At 41.8% G+C, this 25,821-nt stretch overlaps 1 protein-coding gene across 4 annotated transcripts in view; it reads left to right on the forward strand.

Moving 5' to 3' along the window:
• DNAJC3 (DnaJ heat shock protein family (Hsp40) member C3) overlaps positions 1 to 25,525 on the forward strand; it is a 64,462-nt gene extending 38,937 nt beyond the window's left edge. For all 4 annotated transcript variants that reach the window (XM_073347977.1, XM_073347984.1, XM_073347994.1 and 1 more), the window contains exons 6-12: positions 575 to 756; positions 3,295 to 3,414; positions 5,808 to 5,913; positions 5,998 to 6,118; positions 16,436 to 16,568; positions 18,163 to 18,311; positions 22,839 to 25,525. In XM_073347977.1, coding sequence (XP_073204078.1) covers positions 575 to 756; positions 3,295 to 3,414; positions 5,808 to 5,913; positions 5,998 to 6,118; positions 16,436 to 16,568; positions 18,163 to 18,311; positions 22,839 to 22,993 — 966 coding nt within the window. In that variant the 3' untranslated portion in view covers positions 22,994 to 25,525. The remainder of the gene's footprint in view (positions 1 to 574; positions 757 to 3,294; positions 3,415 to 5,807; positions 5,914 to 5,997; positions 6,119 to 16,435; positions 16,569 to 18,162; positions 18,312 to 22,838) is intronic.
• The last annotated feature ends 296 nt before the right edge of the window (positions 25,526 to 25,821 follow it).

Consider the following 25,821-nt stretch of genomic DNA (forward strand, 5'->3'; position numbering starts at 1 on the left):
CAGCAAACCAACCCACATATTTATTACAGAAGGAGAAACTCATTTTTTTATATCCGGGAAAAATGTTAACAGTTGATTATTCGAGAGATATGGTTGTTGTCCCCCTCTAAAGCTGTACTGCCAAAAGTATTAAGGACAGACCTGCACACCATGTTGATATAGATGCCTCCTTCAGATGTCTATTTGGACAGTAGACACCTCAGCCATCACAATTCTTATCTTCCATAGTAATAGGGGGAAGTTGTAATAATTTAGGATTCCAGCCACCCTCCTTCAGGCTCGCACTGTCCCAGTTCTTTCCAGCAGTGGTGAGAGTTCAAGCATGCCTCCCTGAGTGGGCTCATCTGCTGGGTTACAAATCACATTTCTAAATAACTTGTTTTCTGTAATCTGTTAGAGGAATGGCTTTGAAATATCTCTGCTCTCTGGGAAGTGCATTGATGTTAAATTTCAAGCACTCTGCACATGACTAGAACACTGATCCATCACAAGAGGCAATATGAAATTAGGTAGGATTTAAAAACAAGAGAAATGCTTACAGATCAAAGTCTAGCTTTCATTTTGGTTTCTCAAGGTTTGCGTTTGGGATGCAGAGCTGCGGGAGCTTCGAGCTGAATGCTATATAAAGGAAGGAGAACCAGGCAAAGCCATTAGTGACTTAAAAGCTGCTACCAAACTGAAGAATGATAACACTGAAGCCTTCTATAAAATCAGCACAATATACTACCAGCTGGGGGACCATGAACTGTCACTCAGGTAAGTTTACTATTGTATGTAATAGCAAAGATTAAAACACAAAGCCTATGCCAAGGAAGTTTGACCCATCTGCTATAGTGAAATGCATAGTGAGTGAGTGGTAGGATTAGTGCAGACACTTTTGTCAACATAGTTGTGTGGAAGTACTCATTGGCCTGCCTCTGTACCCTTCTTGTTTTGTTTCAGTGTTTTTTAGCACAAGATATGGTGCCTGGAACTCTGCATAAGATGTACACTAATAATTAAAATAACCTAATAAAGTCTGGTGTGTGTTGCATCTCTATGGATAGAGACTGCTGCTCCTCTAGTGGCTCAAAAAAAGCCAGCTAGTCTGTCAAACAAAAGAAAATGGGCACAGTGAAAAATAGTGAGAAAGGAGGAATTAATGAAGAAGGGTGGCCAGATTGGCCAAGAATGAACTGATCCAAATAGAGAAAGGCCTTCCATGGTGGGCTCTTGTGAATGTATTTGGAGAATGTTTCATGGACAGTCTCTAAGTGGAGAAACCTACTCTCGTATGGATACAGATGAGACTTTGGTGTTGAGACTGGCGACAGTCCAGAGGATCTCAACTGCTTTGAAGTCAAGACCATGGTCATTGAAATACTTTGGGTTTAGAGATCAAGGACTCCGTATACGATCAACAGATACTTTGCTTTTCAGTGCCATCTGTATTGTCTTCTCTCTTCTAGTCCCCAGATCATTCAAACCCCATCTGACTTGTACTCGGATTGAAGTTCATTCAGACCAAGTCTGGCTAGAGGTCAGCCTTTGTGCTCTTGTACTTTGACAAGCTGTGATGAATTCAGGGCAGTGAGAAGGCAATGTCCATTGCTTTCACTTGCATAATAAAAGCTGAATAGAGGGCATCATTAGAATCTTCTGGAAGAAAGTCTGGCCCCTGCTATCTGTCACACAGTACTTCTACTGAAAAGCAACTACTGAGTTAGAGATGGGGGAAATTGAGAGAACAGGGAATTGCAGCTTTACTATCTGAGCAATGTTCCCTCTAATTTTTGACAGGCTGTGCGCGCAAAAAATTTCTTCTGTGCAAATTTTTGTGCGTGTGGTGTTTTGCCGTGCATGCGGGGTTTAGGATCTGTGTGCACGCGCACAGCTTAGAGGGAACAGTGATCCTGAGTTGTCTTTTTAGGTTTCTCTCCCTTCCTTGTTAGTAGAGTGGATGTCAGAATGGATGGATGAGGGCAGGGATTTTGGAAACCTCAAATGAGTGTGGTTTTCTACTTAAGCCTGGGTATTTATTTCATGCTAGCATGGATCCCCTTCCAGCAGATATGGTATCTCTAAGGGTGAAGATTGTATCCCCTCCTGGCCCCCCACTTTTTTGAGTGACCTTGGATAGCTATACATCAGTGAACCCCACTTGTTGGGGTGTGGATCAGCATTCACATCGCACTCCCAGTCAGTGCCTGGGCCAGGGAAGCTAATGATCCAACAGGTGGACCAAATTCAGTGATGAATCCTGGTCATGGGCCACCTGAGGCATGTTGTGCATATTCTCAGAAGAAGACCACCCCACTTGTTCTCTTTTCTTGAAGTATAGAGAGATTATTTTGTCTCCTAGGACATTCAGGCCACATCAGTTTTCTTCCCATTCATGGCCAAATCCAAGCTGTAAGTGCAATTAAGCAAAACACTGAAACATACAGTGGAGAGAAGTTATCCATAAAAGCAAAAAGAAGCATCTGCACTCACTTTTCTGGGATGTGAAAAGCATGCTAGAGTGCGTCAGGAGATCGTTAGAAAGATAAAAGTTTTGTAGCTCCCGGACTTCATGAGTTAGGTTACTACTATTCCTCAGGCCCCCAAGTTCATGTCTGTTCCTCTGTTTGTCCCTTCCTCCTTAGGTTGTCTTGGCTTCATGCAGTAAGGACTTTACTTTGCTCTTAGCAGAGACATACGTCAGCATTTTCATTATCCTTTTGAGACATGACATAAGACATGACAGGATGACAGCTGTACCAATCCAAGACTTTCCTTATTAGACCACTGCATTTTGAGAATTTCAAAGAACACTGGCCTATTTTAAAATATAGTGTTCCTGCCGGATGGGTTCTAGGCAAATAAGCATTCTCTGAAGACATCTTTTGACTCAAGTATCCGAGTCCCATCAGAGTGGTCAGTTCTGGTTTAGGAGGCGTACAATGTTTTTATGCTTACATGGACTGTAATGGTATGCGTGGAGTAAGAACATACTCAAAAATAAGTCATCAGAGATAGCTGTGACAAATAACTATCAAATGCCAGACAAAACAGTTGAAAATATACACTAGAGAACAATCTAGTGTAATATATAGTATAACTTTATGCGGAGTATAAATTTCTGGCAACATAAAGTAATGGGGAAAAAAGCTGTAAACTCAGGATGGTTTTCATTAATTTTCACACGTTAACATGCTCTTGAATGGAAGAGAGAATGCAATGCAGAAAAATCTGTCACTCCAGACAGCTTTTTAAAAATACTGTCCTCTACTTCTATTTGAAATCCCTTAATGTTTCTTTTTCCTACATGAAAAGTGAAGTCCGAGAGTGTCTGAAACTTGACCAGGACCATAAGCTGTGTTTTTCTCACTATAAACAAGTAAAGAAACTTAATAAGCAAATCGAGTCAGCAGAGGAACTCATCAGAGAAGGCAGGTAAGAGCACTAGACATTTACTGAATGATACCAATGCTATGACTCCTCCCGAAGCAGTAAAACTTCACAGGTTTGGAGATAATTTGCTTTGTTTTGTTTGTCATGTGGGATTGAACACTGGGCACGGCCATGAGAATTTCAATTTAAAAATAGACACCAACCCACGTGTACCATCAGCAGCATTTGTTCCTTCTTATTGTTACCTGCTTCCCTTCCTACTCTCCATGGCCTATTGCCATTTTAGTTTGTTCTTTGCATGAAATAAATTATAAGATCAAGGCATGGACAATGTTTGTATTCAGCTCTCAAATGTCATAGCGCCATATAACTAATAAATAAAGATCAATGCTACTACAAATTGTCCCTTGATAATAGGTGCACCAAGCAAATGGGGCTCCCCATCCCAACCCTTAGATGTGATTAATAGTCTTTTTTTTTAAATTTCTGCTCCTTGCTGCTTCTCAGTTTTGTATGATTTACTGTCAAACACATAACCGTAGTTGTGCTATGCACAGTGATCGAGTGGAGGTAGCTCTTCATCATTTATCTGGATTTCAAATGTAGTGTGGTAGCAGATTTCTTTTTTAACTTTGAGAATGAAATCTGGAATACTTAAATTCTCAAATGTGCATTTCTTATACTTAGTAGTATGTGTGTCGGAAAACTAGTTTGCTTTACGGTACTGCAAAATGACAAAGCAAAAATTTATCAGCAAAGTTGCTGATAAATATTAAAAAAAAATCAGTATACTTTTGGAGTAATTTTATTGGTTTACTGTGTGGCCCCTCTGGAAAGCTGTATGTGGTTATTCATTTCACCGGTAAATTCAAGTGTCAGTGCTGTTAATTTGAGTTAAATGTTGTCTTTTATTTAAAAGTGTATTTTAATGCATCAGTGTTTAAAAGTGGAGATCTCAGCATATTTGCAAATAAAATATCACCACAGCCTTCAAATACATTTTTCATGAGTTTGTCATGACTCGGAAAGCAAGAAAATTACTGGAGCCTTGAAAGTTGCTATATATGTAATGTGCTCAGAACTTTTCTTCGGTATGCTAACACGCACAACAAACAAAATTAAAATAACTCTCTCTGATGGGATGCCAGCCTTAATTCATCCCAAGTTTGTTTGAAGGGGCCTGAGACCAGCTCACAATGAGGTGCATAGTAATGTGGTGTTTGAGCTCCCGAATCTAGGCACTATGTGATTAGTTAGGGATGTAATGGAAACTTTAACCCTGCACTTCCGTTTGTGTTTCAGAAAAATCTTACATTTCAGACAAATGTTAATTTTTGTGCATTTAAAAACATAAACCTTGGTTCAGCTCTTTAAGCTGTTGGGAGTCACAGGAGCATGATAGTCACTCTCTTTTGGTTCACTTGAATTGTTCATCAAATGATGCTTTCATTCTGGAGCCTTCCTGAATATGAAAGTATGCAAAGGAGCATTGTCATGAACACTGCAGAAAAACAGACAAGCCAGTGGAAATGTGATTTAACTAGTCATAACTTTATTAAGTAACACATCTGGGAACTCTCCAGCAATAACTCATCCAGTGCAGGTTGTTGTACCTGTGTAATCTGTTCCCCAACTGACCTGATCCCAGCCCATAGCTGGGACTCCACTGCCTTACCCTTATGTGAGGTTTAAGGGGGTTATCTTCTCACTGTACTGGACCTTAGGAGCACCAACTCCATGCTCACCTTTTTTAGGAGATGCTTTCTCCTAATCTCGTCTAATACCACTTTTTCAGGGAACTAGACTCCCTCTTGAACAAATACCTGCACTCGGCACCTGTTAAGTAGCAACAGTGTGAATTTTTCAACCTAACCTAACCACAGGATCCCTGGGCTGCTGAAAGGAAGGCAAAAAGCTCATTCTGCTTGGCCAAGCTGGCAGTGAGGGAAAAATTCTTTACATGATACCCACAGCAAGGCCCCAAAACTCTGTCCTCCTATAACCCCAAGGCAGGGAGGGAGGACATTTTCTTCCTAATGCAGAATGGCGCTTCCAGGTGCGGGCGGGGGGAGGGCTTATAAGCCTTCCCCTTTCCGTGTGTGGGAGCTAATAGGCTTATGCTGCATGCATCTGTCCAATCAATCAACCAAAGAGCCCCCTCCTCTTCCTCTTCTCAAACCCATGAAGAGGGGATGGGGGTGAACCTCTTAAAGGTGCTAAGGGTTTTCTTTCTCCTGCTGGCCCAGGCACAGCCTCTGAGGCTGAGAGAGGCATTGCAAGAGATGCACATCATCCCAAACAAAACAAATTGCCCAGTGACAGTTTCCAAGTTACTTTGTATGAGTTAGTACATTTAATGACCACTGAAGAATTGATACAGTTGCTTAGAAAATAATTGTGTTTAAATACTCAGTTTATTTTCACAATTAAAATAGGTACACAGATGCCATCAATAAATATGAATCTGTAATGAAAACTGAGCCAAAGGTCCCTATTTACACTCTTCGTGCCAAAGAAAGGATCTGTCACTGCTTCTCAAAGGTAAAAAAGAACATTTTTACCCTTGTGAGTAAATAATATTTCGCAAGAAAACCAAACACAAACATTTTTCCTTCCCCTTTCCAGAATGAGCAGGCTGCTGAGGCCATAAAAGTTTGCACAGAAGTTCTGCTGCTGGAACCAGCTAACGTGAATGCTTTAAAGGACAGAGCAGAAGCCTATTTATTAGAAGACCAATATGAGGAAGGTAAAACTTTTGTCTTAAGTTTTATGATTTCAAACTTTAAAGAATACTACAAGAATAACTCCTCCAGACCTATACACAACTTCTGCTTCAGTGTTACTGGCAATCTTCACAAATGGTTGGATGCTACAGTACGTTTTGTGGCATCCAATCAGTGCTGATACTTGGGGTTTTTTTTAACTGAATTGTTATTAAGACAGCAGTACATGCCTATCTTTATCCTATGCAAAAATGTCTTAAAAGCATATGATAAGCTAAGGGCAATTAAGGGCTTGTCTACAAGACACAGCAAAGTGTGCCAGAGGAGTTCTTAACTTAATACTCTTAACTGCCCCATGTAGGTCTTGCTGGCATGCTCTGAAAAGTGCCAGGACTACATTAACAGAAATTAGGTATCTTTTAGAGCACACCAGCAGGGCCTACACAAGGCAGTTAGAGCACTTTACAAATCCTACTCAACGACAGTGGTTTGCTGGTGCTACGTAGACAAGTCCTTAGATGGTTAGGGGTTTGATGTGACACATTGGAGAGATTGCAAAGACTAGATTTATTAAGCCTTCAAAGAAGAATTAGAAGAGACTTAATTGGAGTACAGTATTCAGCTTCCACTATGCCCTTGTCAATTTTGATGACCCCTTTCTTTCTTTTTATGCTGCCCCCAAATATGAAATAAGGGATACATAATGAAATTAGATGTCAATATAGAACTAATAAAGATAAATGATGTTTGATGCATCAGCCTATGGAATTTACTGTCACTAGAAATAGTTACTGATGATGGATTTTCAAAATAAATGGATAACTTTACAGCCATTAATAACATTTCAAGCTATGTAAAAGGAGGTAGTAATAAAATTTCATGGTTTGGTGAGCTAATTTCCTTTAGTGGGTAGGAGGGTCCCCATGCTGCCACTCCCTCAAATATAGCACAACATAACCTGCTACATATATTCTGAGATGGGACTAATCTTCTGAAGTGTTGCTCAGAGGAGGACTGTGAATAGGGTTATAATGCCTAAGCAGCAGTGACTAGATTCAGTGCACTTGCATAGAGAATAGTTGGACAGAAAGCCTCTGGGAGGGGAGCATGTTTAGAATTGACATTCACTATATCTTTAAGAAGGTACAGTGTGTACTTTCTTCCAGTGCTAGGTTCACTGCACTCTGGTCATGCCAACAGGACTCCTGATCATGCCTCTCTTGAGGTGTGCAGCACTAATTGTTCTTATCCCTTCCACTCTTTCTTCACTAGAGAACTTACATGCCTGTATTTTTACTATTTGCAAAATCTAAAAAAGTTAGTCCCTTTTAAAAAAAAAAAAAAGTGTTACTAACCTTTCTGTAACTGTTCTTTGAGATGGACACATGCAACACATTTCAAACAACAACAGTTACAGAAATATTAGTAACTGTTCTTCGAGTGCTTGCGCATGTTCATTCCAGTGTAGGTGACTCTCAAGCAGTTGCGGAGGAGGTGGGCTCTGAGTTCAAGAACAAGCTGATTGCAAGACTGAATGCCCAAAGTTGGCATCATCTCTGGCCTGCTGGGTGATGGCATAGTGTATTGAGAACATGTGCACCGAAGACCAGGTTACTGCCCTGCAGATGTCCTGAATAGGAACTTGTCCTAGGAAAGTGGCCAACGAGGCTTGCGATCTTGTGGAATGAGTGGTCAGGTTAGCTAGAGGAGGAACACTGAGCAGCTTGTAACATGCACGAATGTATGATTTAATCCGGGATGAGATTCTCTGGGTGGAGATGGGAAGGCCTTTCAGCCTCTCAGCTCTCGCTATGAGCAACTGCGTTGAAACAGCTTGGTTCTTGGTATATAGAATGCCAAGGCACGTTTAACATCTAAGGAGTACGGATGTTGCTCCTCCCTGTTCACATGCGGCTTTGGGAAGAACACTGGTAGGAAGACTGCTTGATTGCAGTGGAATTGCGAAACCACTTTCGGGAGGAACACTGGGTGCAGATGCAGCTGCACCTTATCCCTAAAGAGGATCGTATATGAAGGCTTCGATGTGAGGACACAGATTTCCAAATCCCTTCTGGCTGAGGTGATGGCCACTAAGAAGGACACTTTCCAGGAGAGATGAACCAACGAGCATGTTGCAAGCAACTCGAACGGGGGAGCCGTAGCTTTGATAAGACAAGGTTTAGGTCCCAGGGAGGAATAGGCTCTCTTACCTGGGGGTATAACCTCTCCAAGCCTTTAAGAAAACTAATAACCATCTCATGCAAAAAGACAGACTGGTGGTTGACCTGGGGATGGAAGGTTGATGTCGCTGCTAGGTGAACCTTGACTGAAGAAATAGCCAGACTCTGTTGTTTGAGATGCAAAAGGTACTCCGACATAGTTGCAATGAGGACTGTGTGAGCAGAACTCTGCGTTGGGAGGACCAGATGGAGAAGTGCTTCCATTTTGCAAGGTAAGTAGTCCTGGTGGAGGGTTTTCTACTGCCTAGCAGGACTCCATGGACTTGCTCGGAGCAAACTTGCTCCTCAGGGTTCAGCCATGGAGCCTCTAGGCTGTCAGATGAAGAGAGCTGAGGTTTTGGTGGAGAAGCCAATTGGTCTGGGGAGATCAGGTCGGGTGTAGCGAAAGCAGGAGTGCGGTGTCCATCAAGAGGCCTAAAAGGGTGGCGAACCAATGCTGCCTGGGCCATGCCGGGGCTATGAGAATTACTCACGCCCAGTCCCACTTGATCTTCATCAGAACCTTGCGTATCATCTGTATGGGGAAAAGGCATAATACAGGTGATCTATCTATGATAGCAGGAAGGCATTCATAAGAGACCTTGGGCTGTGGCCTTGCAGGGAACAGAACTGGTTCCTGTTGTTGTAGGTAGCAAACAGGTCTATAAGAGGAGTCCCCCACCACTGGAAAATGCCCTCTGCAATGTCTGGCCAAAGGGACCATTCATGGTGAGAGAAGAAAGACCTGCTGAGGTACTCTGCCAGCTGGTTCTGCTTTCCTGGTAGGTATGATGCCTCAAAATGGATTGAATGCGTTATGCAGAACTCCCATAGCTGGATTGCTTCCCGGCATAAGGGGAAGGAGTCAGCTCTGCCCTGCCTGTTGATATAGAACATGGCAGTCATGTTGTCCAGGAGAACTGAAATTACATTGTTCATAATGTGGGGCAGGAATGCTTGGCAGGCTAGATGGACTGTCCTGAGCTTTCTTACATTGATATGAAGAGAGAGCTCTTCTGGAGACCATAGGCCTTAAGTCTTGAGGGCCCCTAAGTGGGCTCCCCAATGCTGACACATCCGAGACTAGAGAGTGGGGCCACAAAAAGGGCACTCCCGCACCGACCATGCAGTCGTTCAGTCACCAAGTCAGTGAACCACAGACTTGAGCAGGCATAGATGATTCTGGGTAGGTGAATACACCCTGGCCAGCCACACTGGGAGAGGTCTGAGAGACAGCCTCATGTGTTGCACTACAAAAGTGTATGATGTCATGTGGCCCAGAGGACTCAGACGTTTTTGAGCTGTTGTGACCTGGTGGGTCTGAAAGGACCTTATCAAAAAAGTAATTGTCTGAAACCGGTCTTCCAAAAGCAAGGCTCTTTCCTGAATGGAGTTGAGAACTACACCAATGAACTCTATCCTCTCCACCAGGACAATGGATTTCTGTGTCTTTATCAGTATGCCTAGGGCCCAGAAGGTTAATTGGATGAGATGGATGTTGGATTCCACCTGAGCTCTAGACTGGCCTTTGACTAGCCTGTTGCCGAGGTATGGGAAGGCATGCACTCCCTGTTTCCTGAGGAAAAGCTGCCCCCACTGCCATACATTTGGTGGTAACCTGTGGAATGGCTGACAGGCCGAATGGAAGCACTGCAAACTGGTAATTTACTTGGTTCACGACAAATTTTAGGAAACTTCTGTGGCCTCAGAAAACTGATATGTGGAAGTATACGTCCTTTAAATTGAGGGTGGCATACCAATCCCTTGGCTCCAGAGAGGGAATGATGGAATCCAGAGAGACCATGTGGAACTTTTAAGTTCTTGAGATAGCGGTTGAAACAACGCAAGTCTAGGATAGGTCTGAGACCACCCTTAGCTTTCAGGATTAGGAAATAACAGGAATAGAACCCCTTTCATCTGAAGTGATGCAGAATCTCTTCTATGGCTCCCACCCAAAGGAGGGATTGGACTTCTTGTACCAAAAGTTGCTTGTGAGAAGGGTCCCTGAAGAGGGAGAGTGGGAAGTCAGGATAGACACAGACTGGAGGGTGTATACCACTTCTATTGTGGTGAGTACCCAAGGGTCTGAAGTAATGAAAGTCCAAGGTCTGAAGAAGGTGGGACAAGCAGTTTGAAAACAGGGGTAATTGGATCCAATATTGCAGGGATTGAGTGGTCTACCTCAAGCATTTTGTCAAAAGGAGTGCTTCAAGTTCTCTGACTGTCTGGGGGTGGCCTGCATCAGCCCTGCTGTGAAAGCCGGTGGCGGTCTACACCTGAACCCCTTGTTCTTCCTCCTCTGCAGGTCCTGTCTGGCTGGGCAAAGTAACGGCAGTCTGTTGGGGCCTGTAATGCTTCCTGGATGCCACTGGGGTATATAGCCCCATGGATTTCGGAGTCGCCTTAGAATCCTTAAGCCTGTAGAGCCTAGCATCAGTTTGCTCCAAAAAGAATGAGGACCCTTCAAAGGGGAGGTCTTGGAGGGTTTGTTGTACCTCCAGGGGAAAACCCGATGACTGCAACCATGAGCTTGTGTGTGTGGTTGCTGCTGTGGCCATAGATCTGGCCACAGAATCAGCCACATCCAGGCCACCTGCTTTGGTAAGTCTTGGTAAGCCTTGTGGTCATCTTGCAGAGGGGACACACCCAGTGCCACCACAGCCTCATCTGGGGAAGAGGAGGCTAGGACTGGCTGAAGGGTCACCCACCCCACCCTTTGTATCAGCCAGGACCTGTGGGGCCTATTGTTGAGGCTCAATGCTGGGCTCGGTACCGGAGTCTGGATCTGGGGTCTCATGGCGAGGTACGAGAGGTGCTCTGCTTTATACCGCCCATACGAGTGCACAGCACCAGAGGGCACTAGAGCCAACCTGACAGATACCACTACAGGAAAATATTCCAGCAACTGTGCTCAGGGCATGCTCACATCTACATTGGAATGGACATGTGCAAGCACTCGAAGAAGAAAATGTTTTACTTTAAACTCTTAGTTGATAGCAGTGTACTGTAGATGTACTTGGCATTCAGTAAAAATGAGCAATCTGTTACACCAAGTCTGTAATATTCATTTGTAAGAAATTCATGATGGGACATACCCTTTCATGTTCTACGGAGCAAATTAATTACACTGGTGCTTAGCATTATGGGGCAATAAAGCAGTGTAATGGAGAAGTCCCTGCATTTTCATTATCCTCAGCAGATGCAGTAGTGTATATATTATGGGCTGATATAGCCTGCTGTGTTTTTAAGTGACTGGACAAAGTATTAAGCAGCGGCAAAGTGCTTTGGTTCAAGTGACAAATCCGTGGGGCTAGCAGATGACCTAGCCATACAAGAATGAATAGAAATCTTATTTGTGCTTTGTTTGTAAAAGATAGTGTGAACCACTGGGGCATCAGAAGTATTCTTTCTAGCTTTTGTTTTTGAATACCTTACTTGAAACAAAATCACACTCTTGTCAAGTGTTTAATATAAATTGGCTAGCACCTCCTGCTGTCTTGCACAGAAACAGCAAAAAGATAAATGTAACACCTGCTGAGAAATAACATCTGCTTGAAAATAATCTTGATGTAAAGACTTTTCTTAGGAAACATAAGACCTATAATGAGACTCTCAAGATTATACCACAGTGAAGGGGAAAATGCTCATTACACATAAAATGCAAATTAGGTCTACTGAAGAATATTAAAATTTGAAGTCTAAGTATTTCATTTATTACTTTATGGCAATAATTCAATTTTCTTATGAAGAAATGCTTTGTTCTTCTAAAAGAAGAAATCAAATCTAGAAAGAATACTTCTAATGCCCCAGTGATTCAACATGCTATCTCTTATGAACAAAGCACAAAACAAACTGCATACCTCTTCAAAATGCCTAATCCCTTTGCACAAAGTCATTACAGTATTTTGCTTATGTATTTGATAAAGACTGCATGCTGTTTGAAATAAAAACAGTATTCATCTGATGAAGTCAAAGTAGAAGCATATATATTATGTATGGGATTTAAAAGTAAAATTTTATTTATATACAATATTGTTTCTTCCTAAACAAATATAACAGTATGGTATGTAAATGTGTGCATAGATTTCAGATGATTAGCTGTTCTATTGCCATAATAAACCCATGTAAAAGGGGGCCTTGTAGCATATGCTGCTTGGAAACCAAGGGCTGAAAACAACTGCACATTGAAGATAGGTCCTATGTAATGCAACCTCCAACTGCATTAAGTATTTGAGACTAGTGGTATAACTGCGGTCGCCTCTCTTTCCAGTGCTAATGGTTGCAACCTGCCTGCCAGTTGCTGTATACATCCTAGCTGCAGAATGCTCTCATTATGCCTTTGCCTCTTCTCTATTTCTCTTTCGTTGCTGAAGCATAGATTCCAAAGCCATAGGACTATGGTGATAATCTAGTCTGACGGCCATAGGATTAGCTGAATTAATTCCTGTTTAAATTACAGCATATCTTTTAGGCAGAATATCCAATCTTGATTTTAAACTTGCCAGTTAGGGAAAATCCACCATTACCCTTGGTAAATTGTTCCAATGGTTAATTATTCTCACTGTTAAAATTTTTTGCCTTATTTATTTCGTGTCAAAATTTCTCTAGCTTCACCTTCTAGCCATTGGATCTTGGTATACCTTTGTCTGCTAGATTGATAAAGGGTTTTTAAAAATTTTGTTCCCCATGTAAGTATTTAAGGCCAGAGCTACAAAGGAATTTAGGTGCTGCTGAGATCCATAATCCCCTGCATGGCTGCTGCCTAATCCCATAGGCATCTAAATTGGTGCCTACATTTTTGCTGTAAAAGTCCCCCATGTATCTGTTTCTGCCCCTGGGCATGCACGCTGCTTTCTCATTCTAGGCACCTGGATGAAGTCCCAGCATGAGCCACAAACTAGATAAACTAGATACAGACTAACACGGCTGCTACTCTGAAACTAGATAAAGACAGGTGTTCTCCCACCTATTTTGCATACAGGGCCCAATCTGCATGCTTAGAGCATGCCTACCAGATGAAAAGCCCATTTAAAATCAAGGAGGTGGAGGTTTGGTGCTGTAGTAATAACTGGGCCTACAGATTTACGCTAATGGTTAGCTCAGCTGTAAAAAGTAAGTAAAAGTTCATAAAATGTCACTGTAACCTATAACAATAAAATGTTCATGGGGAAAAAGTGCTAACGGGAGACAAACGTAATTAGTCCAAACAAAAAGGCCTATTAATAGAACTCAAGGCCTGTGTTAAAATCATTCCTAGTAAATAAGAGACGTGTGGGACCAGAAACGGATGAACCCAAATTGGTGTGCCAAAAATAAGGCCTAACTGGTAAACAAAATAATAAAAGGACAGTCTGTTCCACCTACTACTCCCTTGTGGAGCCCTTACAAAGAGGCTTAAGGTGGAGAGGGAGAAGAAATTTTTTTACCATCACCACAGATGCAGTGGATGGATTTTGGGATGACACCAGACCTTAATACTCCACTGGGATGCTAGACCATTATCGCTGCACCAGTGAGGACCCCAGCCTAATGTGTGAGATCCTACTCTTTCTTCTTCTCCTTTGTGGGTCCCTTTCTGTCCTGCACTGTCTTCCTCCTATACACTCTCTCTGCTTTTTATCTGATCCTGAAATCAACTGCATGGCACCCGCACCACAAGCTTTGCTCTGCCTGAGGACCAGTGAAGGAGAGGGACCTGCCAGGCCAACCAGATGGTGTCTCTGCCTAGGCAGGTGACTTGGGGTACAGAGTAACAGCTATTGTGATGGACCTTGCAACCTAAAGCACCTGTCCATGACTCATATGCCCCCCTGTATCCTGAGAACATCAACAAAATCCATATACCCTCCATCTTTGCTATCCTATCTCTTCACCCCCTTGTGTTTCTGTTTTGTCAAAAGCAGAAAAGTGACTCATTTCAGATTCAAAAGTGAACCACAGAGCTAACCTTCCCCACTAAAAGGGACTGTTTAACAAAATAAGACACTAACCCAGTGGTTCTCAAACTTTTGTACTGGTGACCCATTTCAAATAGCAAGCCTCTGAGTGCGATCCCCCCTTATAAATTAAAAACACTTTTTTATATATTTAACACCATTATAAATGCAGGAGGCAAAGTGGGCTTTGTGGGGGGAGGCTGACAGCTCATGACCCCCTGAGGGGTCCTGACCCCCAGTTTGAGAACCCTTGCTCTAACCAATATTCATCCTCCTGAAAAACACTTTAATACAGAGGTCCCCAAACTGTGGGGAGGAATGTTTGGGAGGCGCAGCTGGAGCCTGGGCCAGCCCTCACCATGGGCCAGGCGGGAGCGCCACCCAGCTCTGCTCCTGGCCCTGTGCCCAGGGCCCCAGCCTTGGCCCCTCTCCATGTCCCCACCTCTTGTAGCTGCGGTGGTGCTCCTGGTCCTGGTTCCAGGGAGGGCGGGAGGGCATGGACAGGGATGAGAGAGAGAGAGAGAGTGTGTGTGTGTGTGTGTGAAAGAAAAAGTTTGGGACCACTTCTGTAATAGGTTTTGATTAACTTTGTTTTGTATTGTCACTCAATTTTTCTTTTTGCCTTGTTTTAATCAAAACATTTCTAACCTGTGGCATGTGTTTTCTCATGTGTTTGCCATGGTAGTGAGGAGGCTGAGGTCTCTCTATACCAAATCTTGTTTATCACTGTCCAATAGTGCTAGGCTCATGTTAACACCTTTTACCTTCTGGCCCATATATTCTATCTAAAGTAATACAACAGTGCCTCCCTTATAACTGTTATCCCAGCGGTTAGAGCACGTACTCGGGAGGTGTGGGAGCCCTGGGTTCAATTCCCTCTTCTCTGCCTGATAGAGAGAAAAGCTTTGAATAGGAGTCTCCCATCTCTCAGGAGAGCACCCTAACCTAATAGAGTTGTGGGCTATTCTGATGCGGGGCTCCCTCTCTCTCTCTCTCTCTCTCTCCTGCTGAAACTCTTCCACTGTGGAATACCTACCACCTCTGGCATTTCTTGCAAGGCGCCTGAGCTGAGTGGATCGCAGGCAGAGGAGAGGCACCTCCTGCAACCCAGACTTTGGCATCAAACTCTGTGGGAGGGTTGAGGCTTAGGACACACCTTTCATTATTGCCCACTGGTGAGTTTAGGGAGCTTCACATCTAGAATGCTGGCTTTTGTGGATTCTATTTTCAGTTGCCTGTCTCTCCCTTTGCATTGCACAGAGAGCCTAAGCTTTGAGGATTCCTGTGATTTTTATAAAAGTTGAGTATTACAACACTGAGGGTAGCAGCACCTAAGTCCTTTTGGGGATCTGGGCCTTACATACTGTGATCAAGTGATCCCTTATCTTTCTCTTGTTTAAGCGAAACTGTTCAAGTCTCTGGAGTCTGTCACTATAAGGCATGTTTCCCACTCTTTTATTCAGTGGACCCTACAAGGAAACTTTGTTCTGACCAATCACTAAGTCCCATTTCCTCCCTTCCCTACCCATTCAAAAAAGTGCTTGATCCTGACTTTCCTTAGATCCATTTAGGGCCCCACTTCAATTAGAGTCTAAAATTAAAGTCAGGATCTTCACATAATCCCTCTCCCAACAAGTACTCGGTCCTGAATTCCTTCTCTCCACCCTCTTTACCCCACCCCAAACAAGAACTAGATCCAGACTTCCTTCTGATGCCATGGGATGCTGCCAGTTTCCAGGTGTCGTCCATATTCGAAGGATTAAAAACTACAAGTTAATTTCCTTGCTGTGGTGAGTTAGGCCTTGCCTACACTGAGTTAGCCAGGAGTGCAAACCCTTTGGTATAGACAAGATTTACTCTGGGGCATCACAATTTATTCCAGAGTATCGGAGGGATTCCAAAGTGCATTAAGAAACCATAGGCAGATAAATCAATGAACTTCATTGAGTAGGAGTCAGAATACAGTTCTTGTCTGATACTTACAAATACCAAGGAAAATATGACAAAATTAAGACTTTTTTTCATGAAGTTTTAGCAATTAGTTTTGCTGCTCACAAATAATAGTGGCAAAACATCTGAGTTCTAGGGATAGGGTTAGTACTTAATCTAAATTGAGTGTTTTTTTTTTTAAGTAAGGTTGATTTAGTGAGGTATATAATATGCTCTTACATTTTTTTATGGGCAGCTATTCAAGATTATGAAACTGCTCAGGCCAACAGTGAAAATGACCAACAGATTCGTGAAGGCCTAGAGAGAGCCCAGAGGATGTTGAAGCAATCTCAGAAGAGAGATTATTACAAAATTTTAGGAATAAAAAGGTGAGATGAATGTCCAGAATGTTTTTACATCGGGGTGGGCAAACTTTTTGGCCTGAGGGCCACATCGGGGTTCCAAAACTGTATGGAGGGCCAGGTAGGGAAGGCTGTGCCTCCCCAAACCCTATCCGTCCCCTCCCACTTCCTGCCCCCTGACTGCCCCCCTCAGAACCTCGACCTCTCCAACCCCCCCTACTCCTTGTCCCCTGACCAACCCCACCCCCATCCAATCCCCCCTGCTCCCTGACTGCCCCGACCCCTATCCCTGCCCCTTTCAGAATGCGGCCCTGCGAACACGGGCAGAGAACTCAGGAGGAGCAGGGGCAGCTGCACAGCAGGAAAGAAGTGGCGGTTTCCCCTTCAAAGCGCCGCTTCTCTCCGTCTGGCTGCACTGGCGCCCGGTGTTCCTCCTGAGTCCTCCGCCCGCGTTCACCGCGCTCCTGCCACCCGCACAGCCTGCCTGATCCCCTGAGGATGCAGGTGAACCTCCCTTCCTGCTCTCTCCTGCCCCCGCAGTGCAGCCCCCTCCTGCGCTGGCGGTGCGGTGCACTGAGGCTGCGGGAGAGGTGGGATAGCAGGGGAGGGGCTGGAGGCTAGCCTCCCCAGCCGGGAGCTCAAGGGCTGGGCAGGACGGGCCCGCGGGCTGTAGTTTTCCCACCTCTGTTTTACGTAGTCAGTCACTAATCATATAGTCTAAGATTTGCCACTTGTATTTTATGCTTTTTTGGGTATGTTTCCCTATTCTCTCTCCCTCCACTTTAAAATTGTTGAGTTTTTATGTGGTCATAAGGGGTTTTTCTCAGCCTCTAAGTAGCACTTGCTCAGAAAGTCCCCGAATAAAGAAGTGCTAACTGGCAATAAACAAGGAGACAATCCCTCATTAGCAAAGAGTTCCCAATATAATGGAGCAAAAAGGTAGGCAAGCAGTTTGGGAAACCAAAGAATGACAGAAGAGAATTATGGAAGGGAAGTAAAAGGAAAATTCATGTCCGAGAGCACAATATCTTGGCACAGTTTAAGAAGACTTGCTGGAAAAAAGCTAGTAAATACTTCTTAAAAACTCACTTCTGTCATGGGCCTGATCGAAACAAACATAATGATTTTTATTTAAAACAAAACAACACAAAACAAAAAAAAACACCCCATCCTGTTCTGCACATTCTTTACCAATCTTATTTTGGTGACTCTGCTTCCTTTCCTCTTTCAGTTTTGTGTTTGACTCAATCATCTCTGAATCTATTGTACACTCTTCAGCTCAGAGACCTAAAAAAAATGTGAAGATATTGAACAACTAACATTCTCTTGAGTACTTAATAATAATTAATAAATTATGAGCTTTCTGAGGAAAGTAAACTGAAAAATTGGGTTTGTTTTACTTAAAATCGCAACCTGTTTTCTACTACTCTTATTGGAGGAAGCCATTATTGTCTGAGAGATCTTGACTGCCAGCAGCAAAATGTTAACTAGTGAATATTTGGGTTTCTTGGTGCCTGTTAGTCTGTTGTATCACCATATTTATAATTATATTGCAGACTCATTAATGTGGCACATGAACAGTTGGAAACTTTATAAGTAACTTAATTTCCTCCCTCCCCAGAAATGCGAGAAAACAAGAAATCATAAAAGCATACAGAAAGCTAGCATCTCAGTGGCACCCTGATAACTTCCAGAATGAAGAGGAGAAGAAGAAGGCAGAGAAAAAGTTTATTGATATAGCAGCTGCTAAAGAAGTACTTACTGACCCAGGTATTGATTAAATTTACACAGTGGTTCTTTTCAGAATAATGGATGGAACAAACACAACTGTGATGTCCATTATGACTTATTATGATTTAGTTGGTGTTAGTCCTGCTTTGAGCAGGGGGTTGGACTAGATGACCTCTTGAGGTCTCTTCCAGCCCTAATATTTTAGTATTCTATTTTTATCACATTATTGGCCATGAAATGGCAATACAAGAATATCATACTGTTTTTTAATGAATTTGATAAGAACCCAAAACAGACTTTAAACACACACCTGTATAGTAAATGGAAATAGGGAAGCTAGCCATTGTAAGCTACATATGATCACCTTGTATTTCCCTCTCTCCTCTAACCAAAATCCAAGTTCTCAAAAAATAAAACCAAACAACTGAATTTCAAAGGTATCCTAAACTAAGATAGACTTTTTTTTTTTCCTAGAAAGCTGAGGGAAGTTGGATAAAATTCATGTGGTCTTGTTCCATTTTAATGATAGTTTGGCTTAGAAACTCTGAACTTCTGTTTTGCCTTCAGCAAAGACTCGTAGTTTTGTCTAGTTTGGCAAGGAGGTTGTTATTTACCTATAAATCACCTGCACAATATAAAATCCACTGAAATGCTAAATCTACATCACAGATTTTCTATCTGTAAATTACAATGTCTGCATTGGCCAAGATAAGGAAATAAAGAGGATGAGCTACAAATGAGCTGTCAGGTCTCGGGGAGGGAGGAGTAGGCATGCTGAAACCACTGAATGGCATGAGGACTGTAATGAAGCTGTTGAATTAGTCCTAGAGAGTTTACAACCTCTGTCTCAATTTGAAAAGGTCTATAAGGACTCTAGTCACTGTGAGAAGTTCTTAAAAGGTTTTAATGAAAAACATAAGACAATGCCCCAAGGAAAGTCTTCTAATAGTGTAGTAGCTGTCCTGATATTTTTCATGTGAGAAGTAGTATAGAGGCGAGGCCCTGTAATTCCACCTCAAATCAGTGGAACATATGGTTAGTAGCACAGGGTAGGAAAGACCTGTTCAGACTTGCAATGTGTTTGTAACAGGAAACTAAAATTCTGCCTCTGTTACTGGAACATGGCACAGAATAACAGGTTGATCCTAACTTTTAACCTGTCCTTTTGGCCAGGAATGACATTAAAACTTCAAAATGGTTCTTACTCACTTATCTTTAAATTGAGTGTTACGACATTCCTGGGTTGGTGTTTTATTTTCTGTTATACATGCCACACGTGTATTGTAAGGCGTAAGGTCACAAGCAGAATAACTTCAGCTGTCTGTGGAATATATTAATGGACTAAAAACACACCGTAGAACACCTTAATGCTATTTTAATGACTTGCATTTAAAAACTGAATACAAGTTATTTTTCAGAATTCTCTTTCTGGGACTCATCTTCCTGCATGATAGTGGAGAAAATATTAAGGCACAATTTACTCCCATCAAGTTTATGTCCAAAACCAAAAATTCCTTGGAAAATACTCTGAGGATTCTAACATTTAATTTTGAAAGTGTCCCTGTTAAGTACAGGTCTCTCTTCCCCTTTCTCCCCCATCCCTAGACTTGTATTTTCAGTTGTGCCCTGCTCACCTCTCCCTTCAATTAGCCCATCTCCTCAGATGGAATAGGGCAGAGGCTAAATCAGAAGCTTCTTGTGTTCCTGTCTTCTGAAAAGCAAAACAATCCACCACCTAGTCCAGCTACCCATGAAAAGTGGTTGGGACTGTGATATGGTCACTCTGTGGAAGTGATGTGAGACCTCCTCCCCACCATCTAAAGGAACTGCTCTTCAGGTTAGGATGGAAGTGTGGGGGGAGGGGAGAGGGAGAGAATAGAGCAGGCAAAAATAGGAGGCAGTTTTTCACTAATAGCTGCTGCTGGCCACTGTGTTTAGCAACTCTTCCCTGTAGCTGAGCTGCTATCAATACCATGTTTATTTGAAAAAGCTACATCAGGAACATTAATCAGCCCCAATTTATCATCAGAACAAACTCAGTTTTGAAGGTAGAACAGCTTGCAGTGGCGCTAGTGAGCGGAATGACATGGGGGAGAAGAGACTATAGCTTTTAGGTTGTCTCTCCCCGCACCCCCCCACTTAATACCTTTCATATGATGGGGGCTAAGAAATGGAATGACAATTAAAAACCTATTTTATTTTCATACTGGGTGGCTGAGGTATTGATTAAACAAGTACATCTCAATTACAGAGTACAAATCACAGGTGTGACCTCACCAAGAAGACCTAACCAGCCAATTGGAACACTACTTTGCAGAGGTTCCAAATTTTGTCTAGTACACTTTCCTCCCCAGCTTGTTATGTGTTGCTCTGGGAGGGCAGGAGACTTGCACTTTCAAAACAAGGCCTGGAGGGTGTTTATAAACCCTAGAACTAATTCAGTGACTACAAACCTTATGAGGAAACTAACACAAATTATTGTGAAGAGGCTTTTAAAAGGCTGTCTGGAACCACAAACCTGCCTGCCTACTCAAGACTCTGTACAGAGCTCGCAGCAAGTAGATAAATTTTCTAGCTAATGATCAATTGGGTGATGTGTCAAGGGTTGACTAATTGGGTAGATCTTATGTGAAATTTAAGAGAATATTTTTTTCATTTTTTATGTCGGGGAGGAGGGGAGTTGGCATATTGCTTTTGCAAGCCATATTACAGGCTCTCAAGCCCTTTTATACTAAACTACTTGGTTAAGATTTTCAGAAGCAGCATAATGGGTTTAAATTAGGGCTGTCAAACGATTAAAAAAATCACGATTAATTGCGAGATTAAAAATAATGATTAATTTCAGTTTTAATCGCACTGTTAAACAATAATAGAATACCAATTTAAATTTATTGTAAATATTTTTGGATGTTTTTCTTCATTTTCATATATATAGATTTCAGTTACAACACAGAATACAAAGCGTACAGTGCTCACTTTATATTTATGATTACAAATATTTGCACTGTAAAAAACAAAAGAAACCGTATATTTCAATTCACCTCACTTTATCGTGAAAGTGCAACTTACAAATGTAGAATTATTTTTTTACATAGCTTCACTCAAACAAAACCATGTAAAACTTTAGAGCCTACAAGTGCACTCAGTCCTACTTCTTGTTCAGCCAATCACTAAGACAAACAAGTTTGTTTACATTTATAGAAGATAATGCTGCCCACTTCTTATTTACAGTGTCATCTGAAAGAGAGAACAGGTGGATTCTGCTTGATAGTGATCCAAAAGCAATGCAGACTAAGAGAAGGTTGATTTTCTTTTTTGGTGGTTTGGGTTCTGTAGTTTCCACATCAGAGTGTTGCTCTTTTAAGACTTCTGACAGCATGTTGTACACTTCATCCCTCTCAGATTTTGGAAGGCACTTCAGATTCTTAAACCTTGGGTCGAGTGCTGTAGCTATCTTTAGAAATCTCATATTGGTGCGTTCTTTGCGTTTTGTCAGATCTGCAGTGAAAGTATGCTTAAATCGAACAATATATGCTGAGTCTTCATCTGAGATTGCCATAACACAAAATATCTGGCAGAATGCAGGTAAAACTATGGAACAGCAGACATACGATTCTCTCCCCAAGGAGTTCAGACACACATTTAATTAACACATTTTTTTAACAAGCATCAGCATGGAAACATGTCCTCTGGAATGGTGGTCAAAGCATGAAAGGGCATATTAATGTTTAGTGTATTTGACATGTAAATACTTTCCAATGCTGGCTACATCAATGCCATGCCAACGCTTGTTCTCACTTTCAGGTAATCTTGTAAATAAGACGTGGGCAGCATTATCTCCTGTAAATGTAAATTGTTTTTCTTAGCGATTGGCTGAACAAGAAGTAGGACTGAGTGGACTTGTAGGCTCTAAAGTTTTACATGGTTTTGTTTGCAGTTATGTAAAAAAATTCTGTGTGTGTAAATTGCACTTTCACGATAAAGTGAGGTGAATTGAAAAACTGTTTTTTTTTTTACAGTGCAAATATTTGTAATAAATATAAAGTGAGCACTATACACTTTGTATTGTTGTAATTGAAATCAATATATTTGAAAAGTAGGAAAAACATCCAAAAATAAATTTAAATTGGTATTCTATTATTGTTTAACAGTGCGATTTAAAACCAATTAGAATAGTCATGATTAATTGCAGTTTTGTGTTAATCACTTGAGTTAACTGCGATTGACAGCCCTAGTTTAGGTACCTTTCATTAGTGTGTCTAAAATCCCCTAGAGTGCTTTGAAAACATCAACTGTTTGACTTATGTTTATCTATTATAATGCATCAGTAAAAGTATACTGACAAATTAAACTGGCAGTTTCTGTGGTAATGGGATCCATAGACATGTCTGTAAACAAACCAAATTAATTACTGCATCTGTCTGGAGTTAGGGACACTTTAAAAGTACTTCTTATCTCTTCCTCTTGTCCTGCTGGAGGTACCAAAATTCTCTTGAGTGGTAGGCTGTTTCTGTAATAATGTGTGAAGTCTGCGTCCCTTTTTACCATGTATGTCTATTTCCTTAGAAATGAGGAGGAAGTTTGATGCAGGAGAAGATCCACTGGATGCAGAGAGTCAACAGGGAGGAGGAAACCCTTTTCACAGAACCTGGAACACATGGCAAGGATTCAACCCTTTCAGCTCTGGAGGACCATTTAAATTTAAATTCCACTTTAATTAAAACCAAGACTATTTTTCTATAGCTGCCACTGATTTACTTAACATTTCTTTAAAAACTCTGTGTAGGATTCAACAATTTAAATTGCACATATATTGCCCTTAACTAAAGAGTTACTTTATTAGAAGGAAAGCTAGCTCTTTAATATTACAAAAAAATAAAAAATTTTGCTGCAGTGTGAATTTAATGGTGAGTGGGTGGGCCAGGATTTTGTTAGCACTAATATATTTTTAGTAGTGCATGCAGAAATCCTGACTAAAACTGAGGAAGAAACATTAAGACCTGGAAAACACATAAACACATGCTTAAATCCTATCAAAGTCAATAAAACTTAAGCATATGCTTAAAGTTAAGAATGTGCTTAAATGCTTTTTGGAATCCGAACCTAATAGAGGTGTAAGAGGTTACTGTGTATACCAATCTTTATATTCACAAATGAAAATATGAGTTACTGTATACAGGGTAATGATCCATCTTTCAGTATTCTTAAAAAGAAAGACTAATAACTTGACCAACTACTGCATTGTGTTATTTTTGTCACACTGATGCAGTACATAGAGAGTGAAGAGGCCACTACAGATTGGATTTAAATAATCTCTTTAAAATAAGATTGTTTGTTTGAAAATGTCTACCTACTTACTTTTGTTTGGTAATCTGAAATCAGTTGGAATGATTAGTCTCTATGATAATGGCATCCGTCAAACGTAAAAGTAAAAAATTCCCTCATTTTGACCATTTTGCTTCTGAATGATATTTAAATAGCCAGAGTTTCTTGATTGGTTTTGTATTTTGTACTTCTTACACAAAACCTGCTGGAGATTTGAGCAGGGCAATTTAATGTGACAGTTCCCCAAATATGCAGCAATTTACATCTGATTTTAATAAATACTTTAAAATAAGGAGAAATGTGCAAAAGGTAACTTCTGCTAGTGACAAATTCAGGATCCGTATAAGTTTAAAGTAACTGTGTAGTAAGTTATAGATCCAAAATGTAATAAAGCCTGGCATCTGTAAAGGAAAAGAGTCTGAAGCTAGGGTTGCACCTTATTAAATCCTCACTTCTCTTCTGGGTGACTGGCAGACAAAATAATGTGCATCTTGCCATGCAATTGCTCTCCAGGTCCTTGTGAAGCAGCCAGGCTATCAGTCCCTTGCTTGTTTGGCCAAAATATGTGGACAGAGTTGTTTAAGCACAAATGAGATACAATTGTGACTTTGTTTGATGATTGTTGCTAATGTGACAACTGCAAACTAGAACAATCAAGTACACAACTGAGTATTCTGCACAATCTAATTGTGAAGGTAGAAAAATAATGAATGGTTAATAACTGGGTTTCAATAGAAGCCACTCTTAGAATGGCTGAATTTTAAAACAAGAAAATACCATTACTATCTTTCAGCAGGAAAACAACCTAGTTAAATATGAACCTTCTCTCAGTCCATCCGTTCAACTCATGTTTTGCTGAAAGCATGGTGAGGAATTGACTTCGTTAGTAAAACAAAAGTATCTTTGAGAAATTAAGCATGGTACTTGAAAGAGTAATGGTACCACACTACAGAGGCAGGTATTATCCAAGCATATGGCCTGTTTTCCTAAATTATACCACATTCTTCAGTGTTTGAATGTAATTCTGCAGTCACATGGTTCACTGAAATGCACTTTGACAAGTATTTAAAGTGAATGACCGCATCACACCTTTAAGTGTGTGTGTGTGTGAGAGCGTTGTCTGGCTTGCAGGGAGGGAAGGGGGGGATAGCACTTTATGGGTGGAGAGTGGGAGGCTCAGAAGCTGCTGCAAAAGGGGGAGTGGGTCAGTGTGACAATGCTAACTCATCCCTAGGGAGTGGAAGAGTTGGGGAGTTGAAAAGGGGCAAGCCAGGTGGGAGAAGCCCCTTTTTCCATGGACCAGGAAGATCAGCACCCACGCTCCTTCTCTTTGAAGTGGCAAAACACCAGGTGTGGTCAGGACCTGCTGTGGGCATTGCGCTAGCTGCTCCTCTCGAGGGGGGCTAGGGAGGACTTTCCCCCTCACCATCAGATTGGCCAAGGTGGAGTTGGGTTTTTTTTTGCCTTCCCCACAGCAGCTTTGTGGGTGGGGCTTGTTATGGTGAGTAGGGAAGGGAGTTAAACTATGATGTAAAAACTCGTTATGTAAGTGTAGGGCAGATGTCCAGTGCAGGTGCTTCATCAGAAAGGGATACAGTGGCTGGATAAATGGCTTGGTAAAGGACTTAAAAAGGTGTTTATTAAAGGAGCCAAATTGGGGGGGAGTTGGGGGCTCTTATGATTGGTATGGCAGTGAGCCAACTGCCCTTTCTTATAGCCCACCTTAACCTTTGTTTGCGGGGGAGGGGGATGGTAAGGTCCCAGCACTGGGTTGGCTGGGGGACCTGAATGGAATAAAAGGGGAGCTGGTGTAAGTCCTCGGGGTGTGTATTGAATGAACATGGAGTTACCTGCGCTGTACACTTTTCTTTGCCAGATAGTCCCAGCCATCTATAATAAAGTTGCTGCCTGATTAAACCCATATCAAATGTCTCCTGTCCTTTTTTCGATATAGCAGGACAATGTTATTTTCTTCCCCTTAAGTTCATGATTAAACTGAAAACATTGGTCCCTACTTTGTACAGTAAGTTTCTTGTCAATAATATTTTGTAACACCTTGCCACCCGCACCTCTTCCCCCCCCCCAACAAAGTGAAATGTCAGTCTGTATCTGAGCTAAATTATTTTCTTGTCCAGAACGTTGACTTACCTCTTTCGAATCTAATCTAATCCACTGGGCTTTCCTGCAGAAGGTAAACAACTCAACGCTTTTTTATGCTGTTCTA

This window comes from Lepidochelys kempii, chromosome 1 (genome assembly GCF_965140285.1).
Source record: "Lepidochelys kempii isolate rLepKem1 chromosome 1, rLepKem1.hap1, whole genome shotgun sequence".
NCBI classification, from domain to species: domain Eukaryota; kingdom Metazoa; phylum Chordata; order Testudines; family Cheloniidae; genus Lepidochelys; species Lepidochelys kempii.